The sequence below is a fragment of the Globicephala melas genome, chromosome 9 (assembly GCF_963455315.2).
Source record: "Globicephala melas chromosome 9, mGloMel1.2, whole genome shotgun sequence".
NCBI classification, from domain to species: Eukaryota; Metazoa; Chordata; class Mammalia; order Artiodactyla; family Delphinidae; genus Globicephala; species Globicephala melas.
The window spans coordinates 90,614,293-90,634,754 of NC_083322.1; the positions used below are offsets into that span (position 1 = coordinate 90,614,293).

The 20,462-nt window shown below is 40.4% G+C and overlaps 1 protein-coding gene across 1 annotated transcript in view; it reads left to right on the forward strand.

Annotated features, from left to right (window-relative positions):
• Positions 1-20,434, forward strand: part of EPDR1 (ependymin related 1) — a 33,154-nt gene extending 12,720 nt beyond the window's left edge. Inside the window, 2 exon segments of the mRNA XM_030871152.2 lie at positions 17,414-17,622; positions 18,746-20,434. Coding sequence (XP_030727012.2) covers positions 17,414-17,622; positions 18,746-18,939 — 403 coding nt within the window. The 3' untranslated portion in view covers positions 18,940-20,434.
• Positions 20,435-20,462: the final 28 nt, after the last annotated feature.

Here is a 20,462-nt window from a genome sequence, read left to right on the forward strand (position 1 = left end):
GTTTCAGACTTCTCATTGTATCTTCACATGGTGGAAGGGGCCAGCTAGCTCTCTGGGGACTCTTTTATAAAGGCACTAATCCCATTCATGTAGGCTCCACCCTCAGGACCTAATCACCTCCCAAAAGTCTCACCCCTAATACTCATCTTGGGCTTTAGGTTTTCAACATGAACTTTGGGGGAGGTAAAAACATTCAGATCATAGAACACAGAGAATCTGCTGCTCTGGAGCATCTCAGAAGTTGCCAGGGAAAATGCTGGCAGATGGAAAGATGGTGGCACAGGGCCAAGGGGCATAACAGTTCCTAGGTCCGATGTAGCCTTGTCAGCTACAGGTGACGTATAACTTATGAGGACTATATCTGACGTCATGAACCACCAGACTAGTTAGTGTGGCATCCAGGAGCAGCCATGATGAATGCAAGGGCTCTGAGGTTGCTTGAAAATACTTTCAGGGAAGACTGTGGTGAGCAGAACCATCTGCATCGACTCCAAAGCTACTAAAACATTGCCCCCAAGTCCCTTACTGAGATACCTCTTATATCCTCTGGAATTGTAAGGCCTACTGCCCAGAGTGTCTCACCGAGAAGCCGATGACCCAGGATTCCAGGCTGGGAATGGAAGACGTTCCTCTGAGGAAGATGCTTGGGCCACCATGGAGCTATCTGAGCTGGTTGAACTCAAGCGGAGACAGCACCTGCTTCAGACCTGATATTTTTCTGCTGAAAAGCATAGTGCTGACTGTATGAACCTGACTATCCTTATACCCTCCCAACCTCCTTAATACCCCTGATACGAAGTTCTAGAAGTCACTGTGTACCATGGCAACATGGGTATCTCAGTACTAAAGAGGCTGTTTCTTTTAGTGGTGGTGAAAAAAAAGCCAGCTTGAACTATTGCCTCATGAGAAGGTTTTTTTATTATATTCCATCAGATGAAAGACTATATGCCTACACTTTGCCAATATTCATCCCGATACATTTCTGAAACATAAAACTCTTCAATTTCTTGAGCACCCTTTTCTTCTTTTGAACTAGAATCCAAGCAGCGGAGGCCCATCACCTTACAGCCTCTTAAATGGCACACGTAATTATTCTTTGACTTTACTTTTCCTAGGGCTGCATTCTCAAGTAATTTAATTTTCCTTTTGTTATATGTGGTTGGCATCAGCCTGCACGATGAGTTGGTGTCTAACACAACAATTTTGAAATAGTGTTTTTCTTTTATGTCTCATGATTACTGTAGGGTGTAACTCGATCTTGGTATACACCAGAATGTCAAGTGGCCACAGCTCAATTCTTCCTGTGGAGAGTCAGAAAGCCAGCATGCATTACTAATCTATTATATTGCATATTAAACAAATCCAAATTTTGTCCAGTTTCTTCCATAAAAGCCAGAGTACTTTTGTAATCACAATATAATATTTGTCCACTCCCTTCTCTGTAATTTAGTATATCTTGGATGGCCAAGTACTCCTACATGGATGGTAAGAATCACTCCTTTCCCCTGTGAAAGGAGGCAAAGAATGTGGTATCAGTGAATTAGAATGAGTCTGGTTGGAGATCACATCTTGGGTTTGATTCTGGCACCATTATTTACTACTAAATTATGCTCTGAGCCTTATATTTTCTCATCTGTTTTTTAAAAAAAGAAAAAAGCTAATAACATGTCAGCCAGCTGAATTTGTCAGTCTGTAACTTCCGCCTTAGACTTTTTTTTCCCTGACTAACCCAATTCAGGACAGAAAAACAGTTGCTCCTTGGCTGTGAAGGCAGTAGCTATTTGGGTTCATTGATGCCCAGGCCAGTGTCTGGTATTTTGCATTCTAGGATTAACCAAATCCTTGGGCCCTGCTCATTCTGGAAGGGAAGGCTTTCACAGACTTGTTATAAGGAATCCAATAGGTCATACCTGTAAAGTATTGGTTTTTACTTATTTCATGTAAGGTGCTTTTGGCTGCAGAAAATTTCACTGTCAGAGGCTTAAATTATAAGGATTTTTTTGTTTACCTCAGAATTCTGGTGATACGTGTCTGTAGGTTTGACTCAACAGTTTCACCAGGGCCCCTGGTTGGTTCTTCTCCATGCATCCACTCTGCCATTCTTGGAATGTTGGCCCGTAGTTGCAAGAGGGCATGCTGACTTGTTGCCTCATGGCTTCAAGATGGCTGCCTCCACTCCAAGCATTAAGTTCTCACCCAACTACGTTCAGAGACAGAAAATGAAGGAAGTGGAGTGCAACAGAGACTCTCCTCTTCTTTCTTTGTGAGAAAAGAAGTTTCCAGAGGATTCCCTCTCCCCATAGACTTCCCTTTAGGTCTCCAAGGCCAGAACCAGTAATACTCCTAGCTTGTAGGAAGGCTAAGAAAACGAGTACATGAGTATACTTTCTTAGCTTCTATAGTGAGAAGCAGGTCAGGGAGAATGGGTGAGAATGCCTGCTAGGTCTTACACAAAGGGGTCTATTATGCCCTCAGGAGTGTTCTCTCCTTCATCTCTCCATCTCATCTGAATGAATTAACCCTTCTTTGTTACATAGCAGACCACATCTTAATGTGTACAAGTTAAATGAGCAGTTTACTTGTTAAACATTAACTGATTATAGTAAACACAACTGTAATCAGACTTTCCTACAAAACTCTATATATCCTTTCATTTACATAACAATTTCACATCCATTATCTCAAATCATCTTCATAATAATGCTGTGAGATCAAAATTTTAATTTCTCTTTATATATGGGAAACATGGAGATTAAAATTATGATCATACAGCTCACCAGTGGTAGACAGGGAGCCTTAATTCCTTGACCAAAGCTACTTTACAGTGCTTTTCATGCTGTTTGTAAACCATATCCTGAGGTAGGAAAATTAGACAGAAAGGGTATCTCCTGTTTTCTCACAGTAGGGTAAACTTCTGGTAACTTTTCTAATGGGAAGAAAATAATGAAGCTCTACATCCAGTTAAAACCTCCACTGTTCCTTTTTGGGAAACAGTAGTACCTCATAAAATATAAAATGGAAATTTCCCTTGATCCAACAATCCCAGGCTATAAATTTTAAATAGGGATATAGAAACAGAAAGGCAAAAGGGCTTATCTCCAATTTGTATTTAGCATTGTTAATACTAACGAACTGTGGAAATAATCTAAGTGGTCATGAGTAGGGAACTACTGAAGCAAATTATGGTATATGTGTACAAGAGAACTACGCATCTGTTAAATTATTGTAAAGCAATGTCATTTATGAAAATTCATGCAATCACTGATTAAAAATTCCCAAATAGCAGACCGAACCCAATAGCACATTAAAAAAAAAGAATACATTATGATCAAATGAGGTTTATTCCAGGAATGTAAGGATGATTCAATTTTAGGGAATCTGTAAACATCTGTGAAAGGCAGATGATAAAATTCAATAAACATTCTTGATACAAAGCATTCAAAAGAACTGATTGATGCTTCCTTAATATGATGAAATCTGTAGCGTTCTTAATCTGCTTAATATTGAAACCATAGCCCCTTTCCCACTAAACTCAGGAAGAAGGCAAAGATGGCCATTTTCTCCACTTTATTTAATATTATGTTGGATTTACTGGCCAATATAATCATAGAGATAAAATATTTAAAGACACGAGAATTAGAAAAGAAGAGATAAAAACTATCTCTACCAGTGATATGGGTGCAGTATACCTGGAAAACATAAAGGTCCTAAAAAATAAAACTAATTGAAACTGATTCAAACTAAGAGAGTTCAGTAAGGTATCTGTATATAAAATTAACCTGAAAAGTCAATAGCTTTAATATATACAAACAACAGTCTGCTAGAAAATAACAATGGAAGATCTCATTTAAAACAGCAACATCGGGCTTCCCTGGTGGCGCAGTGGTTGGGAGTCCACCTGCCGATGCAGGGGACACGGGTTCATGCCCTGGTCCAGGAAGATCCCACGTGCCGCAGAGCGGCTGGGCCCGTGAGCCATGGCCGCTGGGCCTGCACGTCCGGAGCCTGTGCTCCGCAACGGGAGAGGCCACAACAGTGAGAGGCCCACGTACCGCGAAAAAAAAAAAAAAAAAAACAGCAACATCAAAAACAACAAAAGACAAACCACTTAGGAATAAACTCAAAGGAAATCTGCAAAATCTGTACAGGAAAACTTTCAAACACTCCTGAAAGATACAAAAACACAAAATGAGATTTGAAAAAATGTAAAGACTTTTTTTTTTGCAGGGGAATAGGATGACAACATCATACAGATATCCATTCTTCCCCCTCCGAATACCAAAAGAGTGGTTTTTGTTGGAGCTAAATAAGTTAATTCTAAATTTCATATGGAAAAATTTAAAAACCCAAATATCTAGGAAAATCCTGGAAAAGGAGGACACAATAGGAGGTCTGGCAAATTCTACGAGATTATGAAATAACACACTATTAGGTCTCTGTAATTAAAGCAGTGTGACACAGGTGCATGAATAGATAGACAACCCAATGGAATAAAGTAGAGTCCTGAAGCAGACTGACATAGATCTGCAGTTGGTATATGATAAGGGTGGCATCTCAGATAACTGGGAAAAAGATAGACTTTTAAATGGATGATGTTAGAACAACTGGGAAAAGATAAAATTGTACCCATACTTTACACCATACACAAGGATAAATTCCAAATGAGATAAAGATCTAAATGTTAACAAAATAAAACCATACAGAGATAATAGAAATCATGGGTGAATTTTTTTATAACCTGAAAGTAGGGAAAGGTTTTCTAAATATGACACAATGCAAGAGCAATAAAAGGAATTTGACTTCAAAAATGTACAATCTTGGGCTTCCCTGGTGGCGCAGTGGTTGAGCGTCCGCCTGCTGAAGCAGGGGACACGGGTTCGTGCCCCGGTCTGGGAAGATCCCACATGCCGCGGAGTGGCTGGGACCGTAAGCCATGGCCGCTGAGCCTGCGTATCCGGAGCCTGTGCTCCGCAACGGGAGAGACCACAACAGTGAGAGGCCCGCGTACTGCAAAAAAAAAAAAAGTACTATCTTTTGCATTGTAGAAAAAAATGTAAATAATGTCAACAGACAAATGGCAGAGAAAAAATATCTGCAACTTATATCAGACACAAAAGGTTAAATCACTAGCTATTGAAAATTTAGAAAGTATATGGTAATTAAACATATGGAAAGATGTTCAACCGACTATAATGAGTGAAGGCAAATTAAAACTACACTATTGAAGGAGCTGAAAGGAGCGGGAATGAAAAAGAAAGGAGCTGGAATGAAAAAGCCACTGAAGGAGACCTTCAAGATGGCCGAGGAGTAAGACATGGAGATCACCTTCCTCCCCACAAATACATCAGAAACACATCTACATGTGGAACAACTCCTGCAGAACACCTACTGAACGCTGGCAGAAGACCTCACACTTCCCAGAAGCATCAGGAGTAGCAGATTAAATCTCCACAGTCAACTTGATGTACCCTGCATCTGTGGAATGCCTGAATAGACAGCAAATCATCCCCAAATTGAGGCAGTGGACTTTGGGAACAACTGTAGACTTGGGCCGTGTGGCTCACAGGGTTTTGGTGCTCCAGCTGGGTGTCAGGCCTGTGCCTCTGAGGTGCAAGAGCCGAGTTCAGGACATTGGCCCACCCGAGACCTCGTGGCTCCACATAATATCAAGTGGCGAAAGCTCTCCCAGAGATCTCCATCTCAATACTAAGACCCAGCTCCATTCAATGACCAGCAAGCTATACTGCTAGACACCCTACGTCAAACAACTAGCAGACAAGAATGTGATGCCACCCATTAGCAGAGAGGCTGCCTAAAATCATAATAAGGTCACAGACACCCTAAAACACACCACCAGATGTGGTCCTGCCCACCAGAAAGACAAGATCCAGCCTCGTCCACCAGAACACAGGCACTAGTCTCCTCCACCAGGAAGCCTACACAACCCACTGCATCAACAGTAGCCACTGGGGGAAGACAATAAAAACAACAGGAACTACGAACCTGCAGCCTGCGAAAAGGAGAACTCAAACACAGTAAGTTAAGCAAAATGAGGAAACAGAGAAATATGCAGCAGGTGAAGGAGCAAGGTAAAAACCCACCAGACCAAACAAATGAAGAGGAAATAGGCAGCCTACCTGAAAAAGAATTCAGAGTAATGATAGTAAAAATGACACAAAATCTTGGAAATAGATGCAGAAAATACAAGAAACATTTAAGAAGGACCTAGAAGAACTAAAGAGCAAACAAACAATGATGAACAACACAATAAATGAAATTAAAAATTCTTTAGAAGGAATCAATAGCAGAATAACTGAGGCAGAAGAACGGATAAGTGACCTGGAAGATAAAATAGTGGAAATAACTACTGCAGAGCAGAATAAAAAAAAAAAGAATGAAAAGAATTGAGGACAGTCTTAGAGACCTCTGGGACAACATTAAATGCACCAACATTGGAATTATAGGGATCCCAGAAGAAGAAGAGAAAAAGAAAGGGACTGAGAACATATTTGAAGAGATTATACTTGAAATCTTCCATAATATGGGAAAGGAAATAGTCAATCAATCCAGGAAACACAGAGAGTCCCATACAGGATAAATCCAAGGAGAAACATGCCAAGACACATATTAATCAAACTATCAAAAATTAAATACAAATAAAAAATATTAAAAGCAGCAAGGGAAAAACAACAAATAACATACAAGGGAATCCCCATAAGGTTAACAACTGATCTTTCAGCAGAAGCCCTGCAAGCCAGAAGGGAGTGACAAGACATATTTAAAGTGATGAAAGGGAAAAACCTACAACCAAGATTACTCTACCCATCAAGGATCTCATACAGATTCGATGGAGAAGTTAAAACCTTTACAGAAAAGCAAAAGTTAAGAGAATTCAGCACACCAAACCAGTTTTACAACAAATGCTAAAGGAACTTCTGTAGGCAGGAAACACAAGAGAAGAAGACCTACAATAACAAACCCAAAACAATTAAGAAAATGGTAATAGGAACATACATATCAATAATTACGTTAAACATAAATGGATTAAATGCTCCAACCAAAAGACAGAGTCTGGCTGAATGGATACAAAAACAAGACCCGTATATACGCTGTCTACAAGAGACCCACTTCAGACCTAGAGACACATACAGACTGAAAGTGAGGGGATGGAAAAAGATAATGCATGCAAATGGAAATCAAAAGAAAGCTGGAGTAGCAATTCTCATATCAGACAAAATAGACTTTAAAGTAAAAGCTATTACAAGAGACAAAGGACACTACATAATGATCAAGGGATCAATCCAAGAAGAAGATATAACAGTTGTAAATGTTTATGCACCCAACATAGGAGCACCTCAGTACATAAGGCAAAGCTAACAGCCATAAAAGGGGAAATCGACAGTAACACAATCATAGTAGAGGACTTTAACACCCCACTTTCACCAATGGATAGATCAGCCAAAATGAAAATAATTAAGGAAACACAAGCCTTAAATGATACATTAAACAAGATGGACTTAATTGATATTTATAGGACATTCCATCCAAAAACAACAGAATACACTTTCTTCTCAAGTGCTCATGGAACATTCTGCAGGAACATGGAACATCTCATGGAACATCCAAGATCGTATCTTGGGTCACAAATCAAGCCTTGGTAAATTTAAGAAAATTGAAATCGTATCAAGTATCTTTTCCGACCACAACACTATGAGACTAGATATCAATTATAGGAAAAAATCTGTAAAAAATACAAACACATGGAGGCTAAACAATACACTATTTAATAACCAAGAGATCACTGAAGAAATCAAAGAGGAAATCAAAAAATACCTAGAAACAAATGACAATGAAAACACGACAACCCAAACCTATGGGATGCAGCAAAAGCAGTTCTAAGAGGGAAGTTTAGAGCAATACAATCCTACCTCAAGAAACAAGAAATATCTCAAATAAACAACCTAACCTTACACCTAAAGCAATTAGAGAAAGAAGAATAAAAGAACCCCCCAAAGTTAGCAGAAGGAAAGAAATCATAAAGATCAGATCAGAAATAAATGAAAAAGAAATGAACAATAGCAAAGATCAATAAAACTAACAGCATTTTCTTTGAGAAGATAAACAAAATTGATAAACCATTAGCCAGACTCATCAAGAATAAAAGGGAGAAGACTCAAATCAATAGAATTGGAAATGAAAAACGAGAAGTAACAACTGACACTGCAGAAATACAAAGGATCAGGAGAGATTACTACAAGCAACTCTATGCCAATAAAATGGACAACCTGGAAGAAATGCACAATTTCTTAGAAAAGCACAACCTTCCGAGACTGAACAAGGAAGAAATAGAAAATATAAGCAGACCAATTACAAGCACCGAAATTGAGGCTGTGATTAAAAATCTTCCAACAAACAACAGCCCAGGACCAGATGGCTTAACAGGCGAATTCTATTAAACATTTAGAGAAGAGATAACACCTATCCTTCTCAAACTCTTCCAAAATATAGCAGAGGGGGCAATCACCCTGATAAAACCAGACAACGACGTCACAAAGAAAGAAAACTACAGGCCAATATCACTGATGAACATAGATGCAAAAATCCTCAACAAAATACTAGCAAACAGAATCCAACAACACATTAAAAGGATCATACACCATGATCAAGTGGGGTTTATCCCAGGAGTGCAAAGATTCTTCAATATGCACAAATCAATCAATGTGATAAACCATATTAACAAATTAAAGGAGAAAAACCATATGATAATCTCAAAAGATGCAGAAAAAGCTTTTGACAAAATTCAACACCCATTTATGATAAAAACCCTCCAGGAAGTAGGCATAGAGGGAACATACCTCAACATAATAAAGGCCATATATGACAAACCCACAGGCAACATCATTCTCAACAGTGAAAAACTGAAACCATTTCCTCTAAGATCAGGAACAAGACAGGTTGTCCACTCTCACCACTATTATTCAACAAAGTTTTGGAAGTTTTAGCCACAGCGATCAGAGAAGAAAAAGAAATAAAAGGAATCCAAATTGGAAAAGAAGAAGTAAAGCTGTCACTGTTTGCAGATGACATGATACTATACATAGAGAATCCTAAAGATGCTACCAGAAAACTACTAGAGCTATTCAACAAATTGGGTAAAGTAGCAGGATACAAAATTAATGCACAGAAATCTCTTGCATTCCTATACACTAGTGATGAAAAATCTGAAAGAGAAATTAAGGAAACACTCCTATTTACCACTGCAACAAAAAAGAATAAAATACCTAGGAATAAACCTACTAAGGAGACAAAAGACCTGTATGCAGAAAACTATAAACCACTGATGAAAGAAATTAAAGACGACACAAACAGATGGAGAGATATACCACGTTCTTGGATTGGAAGAATCAACATTGTGAAAATGACTATACTACCCAAAGCAATCTACAGATTCAATGCTATCCCTGTCAAACTACCAGTGGCATTTTTCACAGAACTAGAACAAGAAATTTCACAATTTGTAAGGAAACACAAAAGACCCCTACTAGCCAAAGCAATCTTGAGAAAGAAAAACGGAGCTGGAGGAATCAGGCTCCTGGACTTCAGACTATACTACAAAGCTACAGTAATCAGGACAGTATGGTGCTGGCACAAAAACAGAAATATACATCAATGGAACAGGATAGAAAGCCCAGAGATAAACCCACCATAAAAATATGGTCACTTTACTTTTGATAAAGGAGACAAGAATACATAATGGAGAAAAGACAGCCTCTTCAATAAGTGGTGCTGGGAAAACTGGACAGCTACACGTAAAAGAATGAAATTAGAACACTCCCTAACACCATACACAAAAATAAACTCAAAATGGATTAACGACCTAAATGTAAGGCCAGACACTATCAAACTCTTAGAGGAAAACATAGGCAGAACACTCTATGACATAAATCACAGCAAGATCCTTTTTGACCCACCTCCTAGAGAAATGGAAATAAAAACAAAAATAAACAAATGGGACCTAATGAAACTTAAAAGCTTTTGCACAGAAAAGGAAACCATAAACGAGGAAAAGACAACCCTCAGTATGGGAGAAAATATTTGCAAATGAAGCAACTGACAAAGGATTAATCTCCAAAATGTACAAGCAGCTCATGCAGCTCAATATCAAATAAACAAACAACCCAATCCAAAAATGGGCAGAAGACCTAAATTGACATTTCTCCAAAGAAGATATACAGATTGCCAACAAAGACATGAAAAGATGCTCAACATCACTAATCACTAGAGAAATGCAAATCAAAACTACAGTGAGGTATCACCTCACACCAGTCAGAATGGCTGTCCTCAAAAATTCTACAAACAATAAATGCTGGAGAGGGTGTGGAGAAAAGGAAACCCTCTTGCACTGTTGGTGGGAATGTAAATTGATACAGCCACTATGGAGAACAGTATGGAGGTTCCTTAAGAAAATAAAAATAGAACTACCATCCCACCCAGCAATCCCACTACTGGTCATATACCCTGAGAAAACCATAATTCAAAAAGAGTCATGTACCACAATATTCATTGCAGCTCTATTTACAATAGCCAGGACATGGAAGCAACCTAAGTGTCCATTGACAGACGAATGGATAAAAAAGATGTGGCACATATATACAATTGAATATTACTCAGCCATAAAAAGGAATGAAATTGAGTTATTCATAATGAGGTGGATGGACCTAGAGTCTGTCATACAGAGTGAAGTAAGTCAGAATGCGAAAAACAAATACCGTATGCTAACACATATATATGGAATCTAAAAAAAAAATGGTTCTGAAGAACCTAGGGGCAGGACAGGAATAAAGATGCAGATGTAGAGAATGGACTTGAGGACATGGGGAGTGGGAAGGGTAAGCTGGGACGACGTGAGAGAGTTTCATGGACATATATACACTACCAAAGGTAAAATAGATAGCTAGTGGGAAGCAGCCGCATAGCACAGGGAGATCAGCTCGGTGCTTTGTGACCACCTAGAGGGTTGGGATAGGGAGGGTGGGAGGGAGATGCAAGAGGGGGGATTTATGGGGATATATGTATACGTATAGCTGATACACTTTGTTATTAAGCAGAAACTAACACACCATTGTAAAGCAATTATACTCCAAGAAAGATGTAAAAAAAAAAAACCAGACAAAAAACCTGCACTATGCCTTGTGGAAGGGAAGTGGCTGGGAGGGGCTGGGGAAGGCTTCTGGTGTGCCATAACTGGATCTGGGTGGGGGCTTCCTAATTCTTCACTTCGTAAAATTTCTCAAGCTCTACACTTTAGATGTATGCAGTCCATTGTATGTTCATTACGCTTACCAAAAAAGGAAAAAGTTCTTTAAAAAAAAATCCTGACAGATAACATTTCTTACTTATCAGATGGGCACAAATCCAAGTTTGACAACATGATCTGTTGGCAAGACTATAAAGGAAACAGGTGCTCTCATATATTACTGATAGAAGTGCAAAACTGCACAACTCTTTGAAAAGAAATCTGATAATATTAACAAAATACCCTTTGCCCTAGTAGTTTCATATCAGTAATTTATCCTAAATATATAACTCCAAAATAGCACAAGGTTATTCAGTGTTTTGTTTTGGGCAACATAATAAGAATGGAAACAAGCCAATGTTCATTAGCAGGAGACTGACTAAATAACCAATGGTACTTACACACAATAAACTATTATATGGCCATAGAAAAGAATAATGACGACCTCTGTGTATTAATAGAGACAGGAAAAAGCAAGGTGTAGAAAAGTGTATACAGAATTCTACCCTTTCTGGAAAGAAGAGAGAAATAAGAGTGCACACATGTGTTTGCTTAGTTTGGTCAAAAGAAATGAAGGAAAATAACATGGAAGCCAATGAAAGGTGCTATCCATTGGGAGAATAAGGGATGGGGCAGGGATTGGGATGGGAGTGAGACTTCTCTTTTTAAATTTTTTTTTTTATTTTTTGGCTGCGCCACATGGCATGTGGGATCTTAGCTCCACAAGCAGGGATCGAACCCGTGCCCCCTGCAGTGGAAGCGCAGAGCCCTAACCACTGGACAGCCAGGGAATTCCTAAACAAGTTTTTAAAAATTTTTTTTCTAATTTTGAGTGAGACTTCCCTGAATGTGTTTTTTTATATTGTTCTGAGTTCTGAAAGATGAAAAACTTTACATATTTAAATAATATAATTAAATCAAAGGGGAAGAGTGTGAAGTCCCCGAATTGAGAACAAACAAATGAACCTAATGATATATCAATCTGGAAACATAGCCACCCAGGGAACAGGGTTAGTCCAAGTGAATTTTTAATGCAGTATTGAATTGTATTCTAAGGACAAAAAGAACTGCAATAAAATCTTCAACTTCACCGGGCAGTTGTATTTTTTGATAACACTTTTTTTTTTGATAACACTTTTAAAAGTATTATTTCAAAGCTATTGTAGGATAAAGCAAATAAGTAAATTTGCTAATGTTTTTGGGAAGCATGACTTTTATTTGAAGAGAAAATATATGTAAACATAAAAACAAAAATGATAGGGGAGAACCTATAATGTCAAATTTAGATTGGAAATATCAGTATGAATTCATGTTTTTGGTTTTTTTTTCCAACGTAAGAAGTTCTGACCACTGAAAGGTCCTTAAAACAATGATATCCCAATGACAATGAGCACATCTAGGGCCCAGATGTTGGTTTCTAAGTTGTTTCCCAGTAAGTTCCAGGTTTCCTTAGAGGAATGACTGATTTTAGATATGGTGCAAGGAAAGTCTAAGATGAGCCTGGGACACTTGTGTCACAGAAACCCAGGAATCACTCAAAAGACTAATGGAATCATGTTATAAGTCACAAATAGCAGGTGGAAGGAGTTCCCACTGACTGAACTTGGGATAATTTGAACATCAAATGGAATAATGACTTTAATTATTTGCCGTATGTTGAATAAATAAAAACCCGAGTGCAGAGTGATACTAGATAGACAGATGGATAGGTACCATTTGCTGTACAATTGGTAGCATCATATCAACCTCCAGTGAAATAATTGATTCAAGAAATTGTTTTACCTAAAATGATTAGGTGACAGTTATGGGGTAACAAGATATTCTCAGCATCACAAAGTATTACCCACCGATTACTTGGTAATTGCAAAAGGAAATGCCTTTATGATGGAGACATCTAGAGTAACCACGTGGCGTGGTGATGAAAGTTGGTAGCATTAATAGCGGAATGGGACATCACTTGTCTTCTGATGTGATGGGACATGAAGTACAGAGTCTTGTTTGTAAGAGATATTTAGGAAATAGATAAAGCAAATATGGCAAAATGTAACAATTGTTGAATCTAAATGGTAGATACGAAGGTGATCATTGTATTAGACCTTCAACTCTTCTGCAGTTTTAAAATTTTCATAATAAATTAGGGAAAAATGATTCCACTGATATGTACTTTATGGAAATACTTGGGAGACTACCAAGGACAAATTGTTGAATTTAAAATGCAGGTTAGAAAATATATAAATCATTATTTATTTTTGTAAAATGTGTATAGTACACTAAAAATTAATACATTTGCACACCTATGTTCATAGCAGCACTATTTAAAATAGCCAAAAGGTGGAAACAACCCAAGTGTCCATCCTTGAATGAATGAATAAACAAAATGTGATATATACACTCAATGGAATATTAGTTAGCCTTACAGAGGAAATTCTGATACATGCTACACTATGGATGAACCTTGAGGACATTATGCTAAGTGAAATAGCCCAGTCACAAAAAGAGAAATACTGTATGATGCCACTTATGTGAAGTACCTAGAGTAGTCAAGTTCATAAAGACAGAAAGTAGAATGGTGGTGGCCAGGAGCTGGGGGAGGGAGAAATGTGGAGCTGTTTAATGGGTACAGAGTTTCAGTTTTGCAAGGTGAAAAGAGTTGTGGAGGTTGGTTGCACAACAATGTGAACATACTCAACACTCCTGAACAGTACACTTAAAAATGGTTAAGATGGTAGCTTTTATGTGATGTGTATTTTACCACAATTAAAATTAAAAAATCAGTAGACACGTATGCAGAGAGTTGTTATTTCTCTAAGTTAGTTTCAATTTTTAGGAAAATGGATTTTTCAGGAAACAATAGAAATTGTCCACACAGCCTGAGAATTTTGTCAGAAGACACAAAAATCCTTTGTCCCATGAGGTGAGAGGCCAAGTGGCCCGCCGGGCACCTCCTCTGCATTTGGTTGCCATGAAAAGCTTGGCCTGCTGACCTCTTGACTGGGTGGGGAGAACCTGAGACCCAGCGGCAGGGCCCTTCCAGGAACAATGCTTTGCTTGGTGTCTGGCCAGCGAGGAGGCGAAGTTTGCAGGCTGTTGTTGACCCAGTGCTGGCCCGCCTGCCTCGTCCTTCACACCCATTCCAGCCCCTCACCTTGCCTGACTGCACCCTGGGGTGACTCCTGCCCTCACAGCTTCCTCCACTTCAGAGCCAGGCTTTGATCTCACCTCCCAGGATCCAGTTTCTGTTGAAGTCCATCACTGCTTCAGATCTACGGGTTATTACCCGCACAGCATCCCAAGCAGATGATTCATTTCAACCCTGGCTGATCTCTACATTTTGACCTTCTGGCTCTATCGGGCTCCAGGCCCTTTATCCTAGTTGTGATGGAGAACCTACATCTTGACTATGAAGACGTTCATATAAACATACAAGCCATGAAAATCTTCTTTTCCAAAACTTTCAGTGTAGCAGTACTAGCATTTATAGCCACATGGGATTTTGAAAAAAATGACTTATACAGTTCTATTTTGTTTCCCATTAAATTAATATTTTCTGTTTTACTTAAGGCACTGTCAACATAACCTCAGTATCATACTGTGCCCTCTTTTTTTCAAATTAAATATTTTGAAAACTTAGAAAAGTACAGAGAACATCATAACAAACACCTGTGTTCAGACTCCCCAGGATTAACCAATGTTAACATTTTGTAGTGATTGTTCCAAGTCTAGAATTTTCATTTTACTTCTGTATATGGACAGAGCTGGCCTCGGGAAAACAGTGAAGTTAGCAGAGTTCCTTTCCTGCTGCCCCCTTCCCTGGCAGTTGACTGACCAGGCATCCATGGCCCTTGGTTCTTCAGTGGCCCGTGTGGTGCCTCTCCCAGAACAGCTGTGCTGGCGGCTGTTCCAGGGCTCTAGATGGAACAGTGGAGTCCTCAACTGTATTAGAAACGAGTCCTGGTTATGAGTCACACAAAAAGTTCCAAGCAGAAAAAGGAAAGTTATTAGAACAAAGGAAACTTATTATCATAACTCTGCAGGTGGATCTGTAGGCACCAGGCCTCAGAGAGGAAATGCATCCAGGAAATGAACAGCTGTTGGAATCCCAGCTTGCAGCTGCTTCTCTGTGCTTCATTCTTTATTCTTATCCAGTTCACCTGCTGGAAATTAGCCTCCCATGGCTCCTGTGTTTACATACGACATGACCAGCCACACGAAGAGACTGACTAGCAGACCTTCAGTGGCAGTTCCACATGTCCGAGCAGGAGCATCTGATTGTCTCACCCTGGGTCAGATGTCCCCTTCTGAGGAGGGTGGCCAGGTCATGTACACAAACATGGCCGCCAGGCTCCCACTTCTGTGCTTCTGTGGATTCGGGGGCTGAGTTTCAAGAAGGAAACCCCCCTCTCCTGCACATGGGTGCAAAGCTTTGAGGGGACAATCACTGCACGCAACTGGAGTATCAGCCAAAGCTAGGCCTGACTCTCTAGCCTAAACACCTTGAACTTGGGAAAGCACAAGGAGATGGGGAGGATGAAGATAGCCAGGCCTGACAGCACACGGTATAGGGGCTTCGTGGGCGGCCTCTCTCCCTGAGAGGATCGTGGGGCAGGATCTGTGTATGGACCAAGAATCCCATATTATGGCTGGAGTATGCTCTATAGTTGATGCTAATGTTTCTATATTCCTTCCATGAATGTTTAGACTGTGATGCGCCAGGGACTTAACCGTGAGTGAGGAAGCAGTGACAGTCCAACTCCAAACTCCTCCAAAGGGCTTGCACTTTGATGTGAGCCCTGCATGTATAGTCTAGGAGGTTGGCTCCATGTTTGAGCCGTAGCGCATAACGTGAACACTTCCTTTTCTTTCTCCATTCACTCCCACTTCTCAAGGTCTGTGCTTGGGTTTTACCCTTGTAAGTCATTTCAAACATTTTCTAGAATAAGCAGGGTCGATATTTCTAAATACGTAAAATGAGGTTATGTTTATATTTTTATGCTAGCTCATAGAAAATGAAATATAATCCTAATAATGGTACTATTTTGACCATATGGACAGTTATCATTTATAATATTTTTTCTGAAGAAATCTCAAACCCTGACTTGGGATGGAGAACAGGCATCCTCGTTGGGGGCTGTGGAGTGGGGTGAGCCTTACATATCACAGATAGTCTGTTGGCTATTATTTGCTCACAAAAAGCTACTTCTCTGGGCTCTTCTGCCCTCAGGTGTTGCAAATTTCACTTTTGGATCAGGGCTGCAACCTTACTCCACTTGATCAATAGCAGTGCCCTGAGTTTTAGATTGACAGTTGAATGCATGGAAACTCACCGAGCTTCACCCAACACCAAGATGGCTTAGCTTTAGGAAAGACACAGGGCTGGTGACCACACAGCGTGCAAGGTGACGGCGGGCAGTCTGTGGGCTTGGGCACAGACTGGGAATACTTCCGGCTTGCTCTGCACGTAGGGTGTGCACTGGGTATGAGGGACGAGGCTGAGAACACGCAGACAAATTCAGTTCAGCGAAGCCATTCGCTTGGGGTCCCCTCAGCTTTTGTCCTTGCCTGTCTCAGCCCATTCCCAGCACAGCTGCACCTCACCAAAGCCCATTCCTATGATGACAGTTGAGACAGTGGGGCACAGGAGTCTGATGCGTCCTCAGCAGGCTCTTGGCATCCTGCATTCAGCATACCCCTGTGGTCCCTTGACTCAGTGCTACAAGGACTCAACAACTAAGGCAAGAGTCAAATCCTCCTGTGTCTCTGAGGCTAAAAGGTCACAAACCAGCTGCTAACCCAGGGCCTCACCTTCCTCATGTTTGTATCTCAAGCACAGGGTCTGTCATACAATAAGTACTTGATAAGGTAATAGGTAATTGATAGGTATGATAGGTTAACAGTCTCATGAATATTCGGTTTTGATCCCTGAATTTTAATTATTTTATATTCAAGTTGTTCATGCACCTAGTGTTTATAAGTAAGTAAATGATTGCCTAGCAGCAAAACTATTTTTTTCTATTTTAAGAATAACTTGTATCAAAGGTCTTTGGCTTTTATGCTGATAAAAGACATGGTGATTGTAACATAAAGTCCTGAACTGTTCTCTTTCAATCTGTCTTCCAGATTATTTGAATATATTTTGCTCTATAAGGATGGAGTGATGTTTCAGATTGAACAAGCCACCAAGCAGTGCTCCAAGATCACCCTGACAGACCCCTGGGACCCTCTAGACATCCCTCAGAACTCCACCTTTGAGGACCAGTACTCCATTGGGGGACCCCAGGAGCAGATCACCGTCCAGGAGTGGTCGGACAGAAAGTCAGCTAGATCGTGTAAGGGTTCAACAAAGTATTCAAGTATTGCATCTCAGGAAGCAGGATGGGAAATAATGTTTAAGTCCATTAAGGAAATTTAGACGCTTAATCAAATTGTTTAACTCCATTTGCAGTCCCCAAATGTACTCTGCTAGTTGTGTAGTGCTGGGATCTAAGCAAGGCATTTGAACAAACACCTCAGCCTTCTAAGGCCCCCTGTAACTTTCTGCCACTTTGACTATTATGGGCTTGGCCTTGGCTCTGATGTTTCATGATGCCCTGGAGGTCTGTGACATGGAAGGTGTTTGTCTAAGTCACACATTAGATTTGCGTGCCTCCTTTTCCTTTCCCCCAAACACTAACTAAAGTTGCAGCGACCAGACCTACTGCCATTGTTATATCTGCTTTTATACATAGATGTGAAGCTCTTCTCTGCAATGCTGCCAACACACCTCCCCCAAGACTGTTTCAAAAACACAGGCCTTTGTGCTGTGGAAAACAGTATGATGGTTCCCTCCAAAGTGAAGCACAGAATTACCAGATGACCCAGCAATATAGGGCATATACCCTAAAGAACTGAAAGCAAGGACTCAAACAGATATTTGGACATCCATGTTCATAGCAGCATTATTCATCAAGGCCAGAGGTGCAAACAACCCAAGCGTCCATCAGCAGACAAATGGGTACACAAAGCTGGTGTATACACACAGTGGAAAATCACTGAAGCTTAAAAAGGAAGGAAATTCTGACACATGGTACAACATGGATGAACCTTGAGGACATTATGCTAAGTGAAAGAAGCCAGTCACTAAGGGATAAATACTGTATAATTTCCCTTATATGAGGTACCTAGAATAGTCAAAATCATAGAGACAGAAAGTAGAATGGTGGTTTCCAGGGACTGGGGGGAGGGAGGAATGGGGAGTTAGTGTTTAATGGACAGTTTCAACTGGGGGGTATGGGAAATTTCTGGAGATGGATGGTGGTGACGCTTTCATAACAATGTGAATGTACTTAGTGCCACCAAACTGTACTTAAAAATGGTTAAAATGGTCTATTTTATGTATATTTTGCATAATTAAAAATACACACATTTTGCCTGTCTTGTACATTAAAAACTCAACTTGCCTTCCTCCTATAGATGAAACCTGGATTGGCATTTATACACTCAAGGATTGTTATCCTGTCCAGGAAACCTTCACCAAAAATTACAGTGTGCTGTTGTCCACACGGTTTTTCGACATACAGCTGGGCATTAAAGACCCGTCGGTGTTTACCCCGCCAAGCACATGCCAGACAGCCCAGCCGGAGAGGATGAGCGAGGACTGCTCCTGATAAGCGTGTGAACACGGAAGGGACAGCATCAGACATCAGATGCCAGCCGCCCCAGCTCGAACCAGATTTGAGACTTGAGAGATGAGACTCTCATTAGAGATAAATATCATAATTCTAGGAAGATAAACTTCGATGTGTGTTTTGTTTTGTTTTGTATGTGTGGTTGTGACTACTTGGGCTAGGTTTACAAAAAGGAATGGAATGGAGAGTATGTGATAATATATGAAGAGATGGCTAACACGGGGACCTCAGATGTTTCCGAAGCCTGTCTGGGAGCTGCGCTTTCTGTGTGCAGGTGTATGGGAAGTGCGGTGGCATACACGGGGCGAGGGGAGGGTCAGCAGGGGTGAATGTGTTGTTATCGACCTTACTGGGAATTGCTAGATGGCTGGCACATGGTGATAAAAGGAGCAGAACGACTTTGGTCAGTTTTGGTATTAATGCCCCAGCTCTTTACAGACAATGACCCGCTTGTTGCCTGCGCCAGGGTAGTGGCTGAGCCCACTGCTGCATGCCTCCAGCACCTCCTTTCCCCCCACCCTGTGCTCCCTTGGCTGCTGACAGTGTGATGCCTTAAAATCCCTTCCGGCCTTAAGAGCTTTATGGCATGACCCAATGGATGTAAACATTTGGGGAGGAAATGAAGGGCTGTAACACAAAGTAATGATTCCTCTAAAGATATATTTTAAACAGGAGGGTTTGGAAAATCTTAATGTCTATTTCTGGGTAAGCATGAGCCATATATGCTTCCTTTTTTTCTATGCAAGAGTATTGATATATGTGCTGAATCATCACATACTTGTCAAGAGACCTGTAGAGACAGGTAGCATTCTAACAATAGCACTGAACTGGGAGTCAGGGGACTATTGTTTCCGAAATCCAGGACAAGAATTGCCTTGTACTGGAACTCCTTTGATTCACTAGACATATTATGCTTCCCCTCACCTCTGCATCGCTGGGGCAGCGTTTCACAGCCTCTTTGTCTATCTGACTTCTGCTCAGCCTTCCCAGGTCAGCTCATGCATGGCCTTTGGAGGCTGCTCCCAAGCCTGGACTGGGTACACCTCGCAGCTTGAACATGCTAGTCTGACAATGCTTACTAGACTGTGTCTAAATTTCCTGCTTCCTGGATGCTCTCACTCACTAGCCTGGCTATGAGCGCCGTGAGTACGGGTACCATGTTCTGTTTACTTTTATATGCCCAGCACCAAGTGCCTGGCACGTGGTCAGTGCCCTAAACATATGTAGAGTGGAGAATGCTAGCCTCTCTGGTCCTTACTTCCTCATCTGTTAAATGGGATTGGGTTTGCTGATCTCTAGGGAGATATCTAGTAATAAAATTTATCATTCTAGATTCCTTCTACTATTCTGTTTTATCTGGCCATCTATCCATCATCTGTTACCAGGAGAAATGTGCGATGCTTATATTACGCTGAAAACAATCTGTATTACTCACAGTTTATCTATATTGTTTCAATAAACAAATTTAATTGCATTTCTTAGTGTTTTTTGATATATTTGTT